The sequence below is a fragment of the Miniopterus schreibersii genome (assembly GCF_964146895.1).
Source record: "Miniopterus schreibersii genome assembly, chromosome: 1".
NCBI classification, from domain to species: domain Eukaryota; kingdom Metazoa; phylum Chordata; class Mammalia; order Chiroptera; family Miniopteridae; genus Miniopterus; species Miniopterus schreibersii.
In genome coordinates this window covers 913618-928871 of record NC_138101.1, presented here as the reverse complement: position 1 = coordinate 928871, position 15254 = coordinate 913618, and the positions used below count along the sequence as shown (strand labels likewise).

General features: G+C 45.6%; 1 protein-coding gene across 1 annotated transcript in view; it reads left to right on the top strand.

The window, feature by feature from the left end:
- The window catches only part of POLN (DNA polymerase nu), a 74866-nt gene that overhangs the window by 30702 nt on the left and 28910 nt on the right, over positions 1-15254 (top strand). The window contains exons 10-14 of the mRNA XM_081158255.1: positions 486-569; positions 1111-1206; positions 8183-8239; positions 9162-9215; positions 9821-9886. Coding sequence (XP_081014381.1) covers positions 486-569; positions 1111-1206; positions 8183-8239; positions 9162-9215; positions 9821-9886 — 357 coding nt within the window. The remainder of the gene's footprint in view (positions 1-485; positions 570-1110; positions 1207-8182; positions 8240-9161; positions 9216-9820; positions 9887-15254) is intronic.

The following is a 15254-nucleotide window of genomic DNA, read 5'->3' as shown; positions in this document are numbered from 1 at the left end:
AGAGAGACAGACAGACTTTGATTGGTTGCCTCCTGCACACGCCCCGACCAGGGTTGGGCATGGAGCCTGCAACCAAGGTACATGCCCTTGGCTGGAGTCAAACGTGGGACCCTTCAGTCTGCAGGCCGATGCTCTAACCGCTGAACAACCCAGCTAGGGCTCTATTTTTAATGTCCAAAATATTTATTTTTATTCTTTTTTTTAATATATCTCTATTGATTTCAGAGAGAGGAAAGGAGAGGGAGAGAGAGAGATAGAAACATCAATGATGAGAGTCATTGGTCAGCTGCCTCCTGCACACCTCAGACTGGGGATCGAACCCACAACCCGGGCCTGTGCCCTGACCAGGAGTCGAACCCCGATTGCCTGGATCCTAGGTCGACGCCCAACCGCTGAGCCACGCCTGACCAGGCCATATTTTATGTTTGGTGAGCACATAAAGTCATCGTAAACTGTTTATGAAAATGAGTTTATCACATTTACAGTCTCGCCTCAAGGAGCTGGAGCAAGAAGCCCATTTCGTGGCAGGTGAACAATTCCTTGTAACGAGCAGCAATCAGCTTCGAGAGGTGAAGCCCCATCCTGGTTCTTTCTTGAAATATACTTCGTTTCAATCCTCACTTGAGAATGTTTTTTCCCGTTGCTTTTCAGAGAGAATGTAAGGGGAAGAGAGAGACATTGATGTGAGAGAGACACATCGATGGGTTGCCCCTTGCATGCACCCCGACTGGGGCTGTGATCAAACCTTTATCTGAGGTACCTGCCCTTGGCCAGAATCAAACCCAGGACCCTTCAGTCCACAGGTGGACGCTCTAACCACTGAGCCAAACCAGCCAGGACTAAAATATACTACTTATTCGGGAGTTAAGGGGAGATGTGTTCTCAGTTTATATATTATCTCATGTTGGTTATCTGAAAAGTATGTAAGTTCGTGTTCTCTCACACTGAGTCATTACTTCAAAGCCTTTAAGTCCAAGAAAAGTACTAAGCCAGAATTTAAGCGTTTTGCCTTGTAGTCCGTGTGTCTTTGCCCGGTTGCTTAACCCTGTTACAGCGATGCCTGGCTTCTCACGCCTGGGCCCTCTGTTGCATGTAATTCTTCTGTGGAAGATCCTCTTTGGCAAACTGAAGCTGCACCTGCTGAGTCCAGCGGAGACGCTTCCCAGGACGGAGCTGCGGGGACACCTGTCCACATCGGAAGCCGTGGTAAGTTCCAAAACCATCCCCTTCTTTAGAAACAATAGCACGTCAATGCCACGTGTAGTCAGCTCTCAGACCCGCCTGCTTCCTTGGGACGGTGCCGGCAGCACAGGCCAGGCCGCACGGATTGGTCCTCACTCCTCCCAAGGCTGTTGCGAACCAAGGAGAAAGGTAGCTGCACCGTTTTCCAGAAGCAGCCCATTGGCCTGATTCCTACAGAGGAGGACAGTTTCGTGGAATTTTGCTCTGAAAACCAAATTCTTGACAGCCCAGTCACGAGCCCCCTGTTTCCAGGCCCCTGCAAGTGACTGGAACGGGGAAGCTCGTCAGTCTCCTCCTCTCACCACGTTCGTCCTGGAAAGCTTTAGCGACCCTTCTCTAGAGAGGAACACTTTTTCTTTACATTTTTAGTTCTTTATTGAATTTATTGGGTGACATTGGATAATAAAATTACATAAGTTTCAGGTGTACAGCTGTATACACATCATCTGCATATTGTACTTACTGTGTGTTCACCAGCCCAAGTCCAGTCTCCTTCTGTCGCCCCCTTTTCCCTCTCCTACCTCCCCACCCCCTTCCCTCTGGTGATCACCACACTGCTGTCTGTTTCTGTGAGGTATTGGGGTTTTTTTGCTTAATCCCTTCACTTTTTTCACTCAGACCCCCCAACCTCCCTCCCCTGACAACTGTCAGTCTGTTCTCTGTATCTGTGAGTCTATTTTTTTTTGTTTTGTTAGTTTATTTTATTTATTAGAGTCCACATATGAGTGAGATCATATGGTACTTGCCTTTCTCTGACTGGCTTAATTCACTCAGCATGTTAACACCCAGGTCCATCCATGCTGTTGCAGAGGGTAAGGTTTCCTTCTTTTTCACAGCTGCATAGTATTTCATGGTGTAAATGCACCACAGCCTTTTTATCCCCTCAGCTACTGATGGGCACTTGGGCTGTTTCCAGATCTTGGCTATTGTAAATAATGCTGCGATAAACATAGGGGTGCATATATTCTTTCAAACTAGTGTTTTGGGATTCTTAGGATATATTCCTAGAACTGGAGTCGCTGGGTCATAAGGCAGTTCCGTTATTAAAAGACAAGGAGTAGCTCGGTTGGTTAGAATGTCGTCCTTGGCCTCCATGTCCTTGGAGCCAGCAGTGGGGAAGCAGGGCCATGGAGTCAGCCACCCGCCCACCTGCACAGCCTGGGCCACAGTACTCAACTGTTTGTGCCTCAGTTTCCTGATCTGTAGAAGGAGGGTTATAATAGTAATCTCCCCACTAGAGTCTTGTGAGGATTCTGCAAGTATGTGTGTGTGTGTGTAACAGTATTCAGGACCATGCCTGACATATAGGCTCTCAAAAACCGGTAAGTATTGGCTATTATTATGAGCCGCTTCGTCCAAAAACCTAGGAGTCCTCTTTGATTTTCTTTCCGCCTCACCCCACAGCAAGTCTTACAGTCCCTGCCTCATCTTCACTGTCTCCACCCTCCCCTCCCCCTCTTGGAGTCCTCCAGAGCTTCCTGCGCCGGGAGCCTCCCCTCTGCTGCTCTTACGCCTGCAGGTTGTTCATCACATCCAGGCAGAGGTGTCCTGTAAAGCTTTAGAAAAACCATGTCACACCCTGGCTGGCTCGATGGGTTGGAGCATTGTCCCGAACACCTAAGGGTTGCAGGTTCAATTCCTGGTCAGGGCACTTGTGGATGGTTCTCTCTCACGTTGACATTTCTCTCTCTGCCCCCCTCCTTCTCTCTGAAATCAACATATCCTCAGGATAAAAAAAAGAAAGAGGAACCATGTCACTCCCATGACCTGAACTTCCAGTGTCTTTCTGTGACGCTTATAATAAAATCCAAGCTCTCGGGCCTGTCCCCAGGCCCGTGGGTCTGCCCTGCCCCTCCTCTGGCCTCGCTCCTTCTGCGCTCCCGGCACCCTACTGAGCACACATGCTGCCTGGTTTCTGCACAGCCCTTTCCTCCTCCGGAGACTTCCCACAGGGTCTGCATGCCTGGTGTCACACTGTCAGCTTAGGTACTGCGTTCAGAAACACCTCCTCTGGCCACACAGGCCAGCCAGGCCCCAGCTACAACCCATTTCTTCGCCTTAATTTTTTTTCTGCACACGACTCGCCGTCACCTAAAATTCCCTTCGTGCCTCGTTTGCTTATTTCACTAGGATTCAGGTTTCCCAGAGCAGAGACCTCATCTGACTGGTTCACTACCCCCCAGAACCAGACAGCCTGGAGCTTGCACCTGGTGGGCGGGACCAGTGTCTGCTGTTTGTTTCCGGGCAGCAGGGAGCAGGACCCAGCTTGTGAGACATGGTGTGGGTGTCAGCTCCCTCATGGCCCATACGGGCAGCATGCCCAGTGCTGGCCGTGGTGGTGCCCGGGTAGCCGTGCGTTTCCCCTCTGTCGCACCTGCGCGGGGTCCTGGGCTGATGTATTCTCTGTCCTGGCACCAGCTGGCAGTGTTGCCCTTCCCTTCATTGCTCTTTTGCTTCAAGACAACCAACAAGACAAGAAAGGAAGAGTAACTCTTCCGGTGTTGATGTGCTTTCTTGCAGATAGAATTAAGACAACCACCTTAATTTTTCCCCCACAAAGTCATGATTGGCCTAAGTTATATTAGCCTTACTCTAATTTAACTGGACAAGTCACACTATCCTGTGCATTTAAAAAAGATGAACTTTTACCAGGCAACACATGCACAAGGCTCTAAATTCAAAACGAATACTCTTCCTCTCTACTTCCCTTCACCCTCCCTGTAGACTTCAGGTATATGGGTGGCCTGAACAGTTGAAGTAAGGCGCAGCTGTGATCATAGATATGGTTTTATCAGACTCTACCTTTCAGATCAGTTTTAGGGTCACAGCAAAACTCAGCAGAGGAGTCTCACCCCTTGTCCCCCTCCACAGCCTCCCCCACTATCAACACCCCCCTCCCACTGTCAACACCCCCACAGATGGTATTTTGTTATAACTGATGACCCACCATTGACACGTCATTGTCACCCAGAGTCCACAGTGTGCATTAGGGTCACTCCTGGTGCTGTGCATCCTATGGGTTTCGACAGATGTATATAACATGTATCCATCATTGTGATCTCATACAGAGCAGTTCGCTGCCCTAGAAATCCGCCATGTTCTGCCTGTGCATCCCTCCTCCCCTGTAACCCCCTGGGGACCACTGATCTTTTTGCTGTGACCATAGTTTTGTCTTTTCCAGAATGTCATGTAGTTGGAATCCCAGTGTGTAGCCTTCTCAGATCGTCTTCTGTTGCTTAGTAACATGCATTTAAGTTTCCTCCACGTCTCCTCATGGCTTGATGGCTCATTGCTTTTTAGTGCTGAATAATATTCCCATTGTCTGGATGTAACAGCTGATTTTTCCATTCAGTTACTGAGGGACATCTTGGTTGCCTTCAGCGTTTGGCAATTATGAATAAGCTTTTTAATCATCTGTGTACAGGGTTTTGTGTGGACATGTTTTCATCTCCTTTGGGTAGATAAATAACCAAGTAGCGGGATGGCTGGATCGTGTGGTAAGATGGTATGTTTAGTTTAGTAAGAAACCACCAAACTTCCAAAGTGGCTGCACCATTTCACGCCCCCACCAGCACCCAGTGAGGTTCCTGCTGCTCCAAGTCCCACCAGCACTTGGTGCTGTCAGTGCTCTGGTTCTGGCCACTCTGACAGGTGTGTGGTACGTCTTTAGCTGGTTGGAGCACAGAGAGGCTCACTAGTAGACTGTCACTGTACTTGGGGGCTGATGTCTCTGGAGTGCAAGTGATGCAGTGAAGATGGAGCAAAGCAGATGGGTCTTCAGAGCGTTTTTAGGGCAGAAAGAAACTTCTATGAGCCTGAACGAAAGGATGTGGGGTAATTCCTGGTTTTCTTAGTTCTGCACCTGAACAGAGATGAGATGGCCACTACTCAGGGAAACCTGGGAGGGGAATGGTTTATTTCAGGGGCGGGGCGGGTAAAGGGCTCAATCTGGGACATATTAGGACAGGAGTGTTCATGAGACATTGACACTGATGTCGCACCAGCATCGGGTCTGTGAGGACAAGTCGTGTGTTAGAGATGCACACTTGGAGGTGGCTGGCCAATTTTTATTAAAGTCACCTGGGTTGCTGGTCCTCTACCCCGGGGGGAGCTTTGGAAAAACACTCACACCCAGGCCCACGACCGATCCTTGGAGTCATAGCCTGTGGGCCGGGCAGCCTAGTTATGGGCACATGTTTGAAGCTCCCAGCTGATTCTAATAAGCAGCAGCACTGATAACCAGAGAACTGGACTCAGAAACTGCCGGCGAGAAGCCAAAGAGAGAGGAGGTGCCAATGGGCGGCCACAGAGAGAGGGGAGATGAGAAGAGCGTGGAGTCGGGAGCCAGCACGGGATGTTTGATGAAGTCCGGGAGCAGCAGGCGGCGAGGGCACTCTGCCTGGTCATTAACCAGGCCTGGCCGGCTTTACCCGCTTTCCATGGGATCATACAGTTCATTCTTCTCAGGTGTCCTTGGGCAGCTTGCTCCAGACACACAGGGAGACTGTGGTCAGAGGTTATTTTGTGAGGCAGGTATCAGGATAAGCAGAGTCAGCTGATCTTAAGCAGTTTTTTGGCTAAATATTTTCACGCACTTGTATGTCCTGTGGGAACCGCTTTTCTAAGAAAATGGCAGCTCTGGATTATACCGAGTCAGGGCTCCTCCGCGGTGTGCCTGCTCCCAGGCCCATGCTGGCTCTGCTGTTCCCGTTTCTCTGGGCGGCCGAACTCCATCCTTGGTCTTCATGCAAACAGAGTTCTGTGGTTCATACATGACATTAAAGTACAGCGCCAGTTCTCCTCAAGTTAATTTATAGATTAAAAATGATCCTGCCCTGGCCGGTGTGGCTCAGTAGTTGGAGCGTCAGCCTGCAAACCAAAGGGCCTTGGGTTTGATCCCCAGTCTGGGCATGTGCAGGAGGCAACCCATCATTGTGTCCTTTTTTTTTTTTTTTTTTAATATATCTTTATTGATTTCAGAGAGAGGAAAGGAGAGGGAGAGAGAGAGATAGAAACATCAATGATGAGAGAGTCATTGATCGAGCCCGCAACCCGGGCATGTGCCCTGACCAGGAATCGAACCCCGATCACCTGGATCCTAGGTCGACGCTCAACCGCTGAGCCACGCCCGGCCTGGCCATTGTGTCCTTCTCACATCGATGTTTCTCTCTCTCTCTCCCTCTCCCCCCCCCCACTCCCTTCCACTCTCTCTAAAAATCAATGGAAAAAATATCCTCAGGTGAGGATTTAAAAAAAGAAAGATCCTAATTAAATCCTTAACAGAAGGTTTTTTGTAGAAATTGGCAAGCTGATTCCCAAATGTATGTGGGAATGCAAAAAACTAAGAAGAGCCAAGATAATCTTGGGAAATAAAGCACTACTGGGAGATTTAATCTATTGGATGTCGAGACTAACCATAAAGCAGGAGAAATCACTAGGAATTAATCAGTCAGTACAACGTGGTGTCGACTCGGATAATCCAACAGACCCCCGTGTGTGTGCGTGCCAGCGTGACCTCTAGAGGCCGGCGCTGCAGGGCAGCGAGGCAGTAGGTTGGTGACATAAACAATAAGGGGCTGATGCCTCTGGACCCCCTTCACACCATACACAGAAATCCCGAGTGAATTGTATGTCATCATACAAAATGCAAAACAACAAAGGCTGTAGAAGATACATAGAGAATATCTTCAGGGCCTTGACGCAGGCAGACATTCTCAGGACGCAAAATGCACCAGCCATGAAGACAGAGATGGGTAAGTGGGGCAACAGTAACATTAAGACCCTCTGTTCATGAAAAGACACCACGAAACAAGTGGAAAAGCCATGCAGGGGCAGAAGTTACTTCCAGCACATATAACCAACGTAAAGAAAACCCTGTCCAGGCTGATGAATTCCTACAAGTCAAGAAGACAAAGACAAACCAGTTTTTTAAATGGGCTAAAGACATGAACAGGGGTTTAATGGAAGGAGATACACAATTAGTAAGTATTGGAACGCTGTTCGACTTTCTCTGTCACTGGGGAACTACCCATCAAGAGCAAAGTGAGACATCACTTCGCTTTCCCGAAACCGCTGGAATTAGCACTGAGGATCACATGCGCTGCCAGAGATGTGGGGCAGCCCGCTCCCCTGCGTGCCGAGGAGCCGGCGGGTGTTGTGTCCGCTGTGGCTGGCCCAGCAGCCTCACGCCTCCTTGTGCGCACACTCACCAGAACTGTGGGCGCGTTAACCAGATCTGTGAGCCAGAATGTTCGTGGCAGCACTCTTCTTTTTTCCCCTCTAGGGATGTATGTATTTAAACTTATCTTTATTGTTGAAAGTATTACAGATGTCCCCTTCCCCGTTGCCCCGTCCACCCTGCACCTTCCCCCACCCCCTAGGCCTTCACCTCAGTGTTGTCTGTGCCTGTGGGTTAGGCATGTTGGGGGTTCCTGAACTATCCACGTTACACATTTGTAGGCATTTTCCCAGTTTACGCTGCCATGTGGCATTTTAAAAATGATTTTTAAAAATTGATTTCTAGAGAGAGGAAGGGATTGAGAAACATCAATCAGTTGCTTCCCACATGCACTGGCAACCTAGGTATGTGCCCTGCTAGGAATCTGCCACCTTTGAGTGCACGGGGCGATGCTCCAACCAACTGAGCCACCCGGCCTGGGCTGCCATGTGGTATGTTACTCGCCCTGGATTTAGATGTCACTCATCGGAATCTCATCTGGCTCACGTGAAGTGCCTTTAGCTCCCATGGGGACAACAATGACTTGGTAAGGGATTGAGGTTAGGACGCTTGATAAACTGAGTTGATCATGAATCTTCATTTTGGAAAATGGGCTCAATGTAGACAATTTTCTTATTAACTTTCTCCAGCTAAAAATAAGTGTTTGAGATGTTAAAATTAAATGAATGAGTTATATTGATGATATTTATTCTCATTTTTTAGTTAAATGCCCTGCAAGACTTTCATCCATTACCCAAGATCATTTTGGAATACAGGCAGGTAAGTTAATTTTTCTTTGTGTAAATTAGTGACGAAGGGGAAGCGTATGGCACCATCTCTGAACAGAAATCCATAGTCACTGAGGTAGCCCTGACATGGTCCTAAAGGGAACAGAGTTTGTTCAGGGTGACCTGTATTTGCACTGCTTGCTTGCAGCCCAGTGTGGTTTTACTCTTGTCTGTGATCGGCCCCACTCAGCACTGAAGGGGCTGGTGGAAACCCTGATGGAGTATTCCATGTGTCTGCGTGGCGTTAGTGCAACGTCAGTGTGACATGGACTTCCATCCACACCGGGCTGAGACGCCGCCTCCCTCCCAGCCCCGTGTCCGGGCCTGGTAAACTGGCTCCACGGCTGCTACCGTCGTGTGCTAACGTCTGCTGGTTACGGGCGTGCCCCCCTTTCCCTGCCAGCTGCTCAGGCTCCCTCTGTTCACTTACCTGCCGTCAGGTCCCTGTGGTTTGTGAACCACATGTATCACTTTCGCCATCACTGGTACCACTGGGTTTTTTATTGACTGAGCCCGTGACCTGCTGTCTCTGTGAGGGATGGGCAGCTGTTAGGGTGCGTGATGGTCGCAACTGACCCTTGTCTTGAAGTCATGAATGGACAGAAAGAGTACTAAGAGGGGCACCACAGGGGACACCGGGGGCGGGCATGAGGAGCTCCTGTTGACCTGTGTATCTTTTCTGTGAAAGGGATTGCAGAACAGTAAGTTCATTTACAGAGGAGTAGGTGACACCTTTCCTTGTGGGTCACTGTAGTTTAGTTCTAGGTACCACACAGGCCACTTCAGGGTGTCCTGGAGTCATCTCAGGTGACGTCCGCAGTAGGTGCCCAGCACTCTGTGAAGCTCGGCTTTGATGCTCCTCCTATTTAAATACTTCAACAGAGAAAATGGTTATTCTTGTCTTTGTAATTTAGGTTCACAAGATCAAGTCAACCTTTGTAGATGGACTACTAGCCTGCACGAAAAAGGTAACGGAGGCTAAATATACTTAGAATCTGGTTTACCATGAGTTCAGGTGGATTTAGAAGTTCTTCACATTTTAGTTAGTGGTGAAGTAACCTCACAAGCCTGGAACTGTGAGCCGTGAGGTTGTCATTCGGGTGTCTTTAGAAGGGGCCATTCTTAGGAGCTGGTGCTCATGTGGAGGCTCTGCTGCTGATCACGTGCTCTCCCAGCTGTTACTGCAGCTCACATCTGTGGTCGGTTCAGGGAGGTCCGCAGCCAGAGATGTTCTATGGCTTGTCTGAGGCCACATAACTTGTCTGGGATTCACAGCCCACCTCGAGTCCACTAGAGCCCCCTTGGCCCCGTTTCCCATGCACAGGGTTTTTAAGTGACTCGGAGACCCACACGTCCTACTGCATTTTGCCATGGGTGAGGGGAAAGCTCCTTGTCCACCCCGATCACCCATCAGCAGCGTCTGAAACCCAGCACGTGTCAGGTTGGGGTTTAGGGCCCTTGGAGGAGAGCAGTGAGTGTTGTGTCTGGAGGGTGAGAGATTGAAGGGCCCAGCATTCTCTTGACTTCACACAGCACTGTCAGAGCTTAAACTGATTCTTTCTGACTGATAAAGGGCTCCATCTCCTCCACCTGGAACCAGACTGGGACTGTGACGGGAAGACTTTCTGCCAAGCACCCGGTAAGTTAGCGCTCCTTGCTAAATGCCAGTTTCCCTTTCTAAGAGGGGACCCTATGTTGACAGAGCAGATTTTGTTGTTGTTAATTGCCACCCAAAGATATTTTTTCCATGGGCTTTTAGAGAGAGTGGAAGGGAGACAGGGAGGGGGAAAGAGACAAAGAGAGAGAGAAACATCGATGTGAGAGAGACACATGGATTGGGTGCCTCCCACATGATCCCAGCTGGGACCGGAGATCGAACCTGCAACCCAGGTACATGCCCTTGACCAGAAATCACACCTGCGACCCTTTGGTGCTCAGCTGATGCTCTAACCCCAGTGGGGCGCATGTGGGAGACAACCACTCGATGTGTCTCTCTCACATCGATGTTTCTCTCTCTCTTTGTCTCTCTCTTCCTCCCTCCCTCCTTCCCTCCCTTCAACTCTCTCTAAAAATCAATGGAAAAAATATTCTCTGTGAGGATTAACAACAACTGAAAGAAGTCTTGATATTTTACATCAATATTGATCAGACCCTGACTTCCTGGGTCATGGGCTGACGCTCAGCCACTGAGCGAGCTACACCTGTACTTTTAATAGCTGTCAGGAGCTTGGCTTCCCAGCGCTTTCATCCTGACGATGCCACGAGCCGTGCGTGGCAGTACTTTCCCACTGTCTGTGGTGATTCCCCTGGACCGAGGCCCGTATTGTTTCTGCCTAGAGTTGCCTTGGAATGCCATCCTCAGCTCCCAGGTTACCTAGATGTCCACCTGTTTTCTGGTAGGACTTCTGTGTTTTCATGTTTTCACGTGTAGAACTTGAACTCTGCTGTATGTTATTTAAATAGATACTATATGCTCTAAAATGGCCAGAGCTTGAATTACTTTTTCTGTATAAAGTGCACAAAATACACTTGATTAATATTTTTAAAAATCAGATTATAACTATAACTGTTTTTCAACACATATGCCCTCCCAAGAAAGAGTTACTGTTACCCATCAACTGCTGAGGCTCTTACCTCCGACCGCTGTGTTCCACTTCGTGGTGGTTTCTGGTAACTAGGAAATGTAAAATGTTTTGTCTGTGGTTGACCCACGTCTTTCCCAGACTCTGACATTTTAATAAAGTATTAACAGGTTATAGTTTATTTAAGAATTTGGAGAAAATAGTTGATTCAATTGATTTGACTCCAGTCTCAGTAATAGATGTAATAAACATATTGGAGTCTTTTTCAGATGGTGCCGTGGGACTTGGGATTTTTCCCATGTGATTTTGGATTTTTCTGCTTCTTCACGTGCCCAGTAGTTTTGCGCTGTGTACTGGATATTTTGAATATTGTGTTATGATAGTCTGGATCTTGTTTGGAATTCCATAAAAATTTTGATATTTTTGTTTAGTAGGCAGTCATCCTGGTTAGGTTCAGGCTACAGATTGTCACCTGCCTTCCATGAGCTGTGGTTCCAATGTATGTTCAGTTTTCAAACCATTTGTGGGCTAATTCAGATATCCCCCCTCCCCTCTGACAACTATCAGCATGTTCCATGTATCCATTTCTCTGTTTCTATTTTGTTCATCAGTTTATTTTGTTCATTAGATTCCACATATAAGTGAGATCATATGGTACTTGTCTTTCTCTGACTGGCTTATTTCACTCAGCATAATATTCTCCAGGTTCCTCCCTGCTGGCGCAAAGGGTACGAGATCTTTCTTTTTCACAGGTGCATAGTATTCCATGGTGTAAATGTCCCACAGCTTTTTATCCACTCATCTACTGATGGGCACTTGGGCTGTTTCCAGATCTTAGCTATTGTAAATAATGCTGCTGTGAACATAGGGGAGTATAAGTCTTTCTGGTTAGTGTTTCAGGATTCTTAGGGCACATTCCTAGAAGTGGGATCACTGGGACAAAAGGCAGCTCCATTTTTAATTTTTTGGGAACCTCCATACTGTTTTCCACAGTGGTTGCACCCGTCTGCATTCCCACCAGCAGTGTACTAGGGTCCCCTTTCCCCACACCCTCGCCAGCACTTGTTGTTTGTTGATTTGTTGATGTGGACATTCTGACAGGTGTGAAGTGATACACTGTGGTTTTAATCTTCATCTCCCTAATGATTAGTGACGTTGAGCATCTTTTCATATGTCTCTTGGCATCTGCATGTCCTCTTTGGAGAAGTATCTATTCAGGTCCTTTACCCATTTTTTAATTGGGTTGTTTGCCTTCCTGGTGTTGAGTTTTATAAGTCCTTTATATATCTTGGAAATTAACTCCTTGTCAGATGTGTCATTAAGGAGTATGTTCTCCCACACAGTGGGCTCCCTCTTCATTTTGTTGATGGTTTCTTCCTCTGTGCAGAAGCTTTCTAGTTTGATGTCATCCCATGTGTTTATTTTTCCTTTGTTTCTCTTATCCTAGGAGACATATTGGCAGTCCATCTGAACTTTATAATCAGTTTTTAAATTTCTACAAAAAGGTCTGTTGAGTTTGCATTGAGATTACATTACTCTAGAACTCGATTTAGGGAGATTAACATCTAACAGTGTTTAGTCATCCACCTCTTAGGAAAGGCATATCTCGTCATTTATTTGGGTTTTATTTAATTTCTCTTAGCAAGGTTTTGTAGTTTTCAGCGTACAGGTCTTTTTTAACATTTTGTCAGACTTAAAGTATTTTATATTTTTTATACTCTTATAAATTGTATTGTTTCAATTCTCAATTGTTCATTGCTAGTATCTAGACATATAATTGATTTTTACATTCTGATTTTGCATCCTGCAACCTTAGTACTAGTAACTTTTTTTGCAGATTCCATCTGGTCTTCTCTCCAGATTATCATGTCATATATAAATAAAGTTTTAGTGCTTCCTTTCCAACATGGATTCCTTTTATTTCTTTTTCTTGCTTGACTATACTGACCAGAACACTCTGTACCACGTTGGATAGAAGTGGTGAGAGCAGACCTCTTGTCTCGTTGCTGATCTTAGGGGAAAGCACTCAGTTTCATTGGTAAGAATGCTGTTAGCTGTAGGTTTTACATAAATGCCCTTAACCAACTTGAGAAAGTTCCCTTCAAATAACAATTTGTTGTTTTTATCTGGATATTGGATTTTGTCAGAATATTTTTTGCATCTATTGAGATGATCATATGGCCTTTCTTCTTAAATTTGTTAATACAGTGGATTATGCTGATAGATTTTCAAATGTTAGACCAGCCCTGCATTCCTGAAATAAAGCCCACTTGGTCTTGATGTATATCCTTTATCTATATATTGTTCAATTAGATTTGCTAAAATTTTGTTGAGAATCCTTTGCATCTATTTTAATGATGGACATTGTTGAGTAGTTTCCTTTTATTGTAATGTCTTTGTCTGGTCTTGGTATCAGGATAACGCTCACCTCATATAATGAACTGAAAGTATTCCCTCTTCAAGTTTCTGAGAGAATTTGTATAGAATTACTTCTGTTTCCTCCTTGATTAATAGAATTCACTATTGAAGCCATCTGAGCCTGGAAGTTTCTTTGTGGGGAGGTACTTAATCACAAATTAAATTTCTTTAATAGATATAGGGCTATTCAGGGTATTTATTTCTTCTTGAGTAAACTTGATAGTTTGTGCCTTTTAGGGAACTTGTCCATTTCATCTAATTGTTAATTTATGGGCATGAAGTTGTTCATAGCATTCCTTTATTTTCATCATATTTGCAGTGATGTCACCTCTCTTGTCCTTGACATGGGCAGTTTGTGTCTTCTCACTTTTATCTCCATGATCAGGTTTTGGTTTCAGTGGTTTTCTCTATAGTTTTTGTTTTCAATTTCATTGACTTATGCTTTGATGTTTTAAATTTCCTTTCTTCTGCTTACTTTGGATTAAATTTGCTCTCCCTTTTCTAGTTTCTTAAGGTAGAAACTGAATTTATCGATTTAAAACCTTTCTTTTTTGATATAGGCACTTGGTGCAATAAAATTTGCTTTTAGGCATTCACTAAATGCTGATATGTTGTAGTTTCATTTTCATTCAGTTCAAGAAACTATCCAGTAACACTTTCATGTCTTCTTTGACCCGTGGGTTGTTTAGAAGTTTGTTATTTAATTTCTGAATATCTTATGTTGTTGATTTCTAATTTAATTCCACAGGTGGTTGGAGGATATACTTTGTACAATTTGAACCCTTTTAAATTTATTCAGACTTGCGATACGGTCCATGAAATGGTCTGTTTTCATAACTGCTGCATGTGCACCTGAGAAGCACCTGCATTCTGTTGTGGGGAGGAAGGGTCCACAAAGTCCAGTTAGATCAGGTTGGTTGACAGTGCTGTCCCGTCTGTTGTGTCCTTGCTGGTTTCCTGTCTGAGGTTCAGGCGCCAAAGTTTCCACCACAGTGTGGGGTTTTCTTCTTGTAGTTCTAGCTCTTCCGTCTCCTCATAGTTTTTGCTTCGTGTATGTGAAGCTCTTTTAGGGGCAGAAATGTTAAGGATTGTTATGTTCGCCTGATGAATTTACCGTTATTTCTGTGAAATGACCTTTTTTAATCCCTGATTATGTTATTTGCTCTGAAATCGATGTTGTCTAAAAATATTAATTAATTAATAAAACACATAAATAATTTTGTAAATAATGAAACTAATGAAAATATTATCCACTGTTAATGTGAAAATAGCCACTGCCAGGTTTTCTTGTGACTAGTGTTAGATGGCATTTCCCACCCTATGTTAAACTGCTTGTCTCTTTATGTGTATAGGACATTTCCTGGAAGGAGCGTCTAGTTGATCTTGGGTTTTGTTCATTCTGACAGTACCTGCCTTTTACTGCGATGCTCAGTTTACTTACATTTAGTGTATTTGTAGGATTAGATTGAAGTCTGTTACCTCGCTGTCTGTCTCCTGGTTACCCATTTGTCCTTTGTTCCCCTTCTCTTTTTCTGCCTTCTTTTGGATTCATTGAGTTTTTAATGATTCTCTTTTATCTTTCAGATGTATTAGTGTTAAGCCCTGGTTTTGTTACTTTAGAGGCTGATTTAGAGTTTACAGTACTCATCTTACGTTTATCTCAGTCTGACTTCAAGCAGCGTAACATCCCACGTGCCATATAACCACCGTACAGCAGCGCAGCCCCGTCCTCTCCTCCTTGCCTTTAAGCATTATTGTCGTATGTTTTACTCTACGCGTAAGTTACAAATTCCACAACCTATTTTTCTATTTTTGCTTAAATTGTATTCCGTGGTCCTTTTAATAGATTTAAATGATAAGAAAAGTCTTGAATACTCACCCATGCTTCCCTTTCCAGTGCTCCTCATTTCTGTGGTGCATCCAGATGTCTTTCCTACAGTGTGGGGCTACTGCTGACGAATTCTTTCAGCTTTTATAGGCCCAGAAATATCTTCATTGCACCTTTGT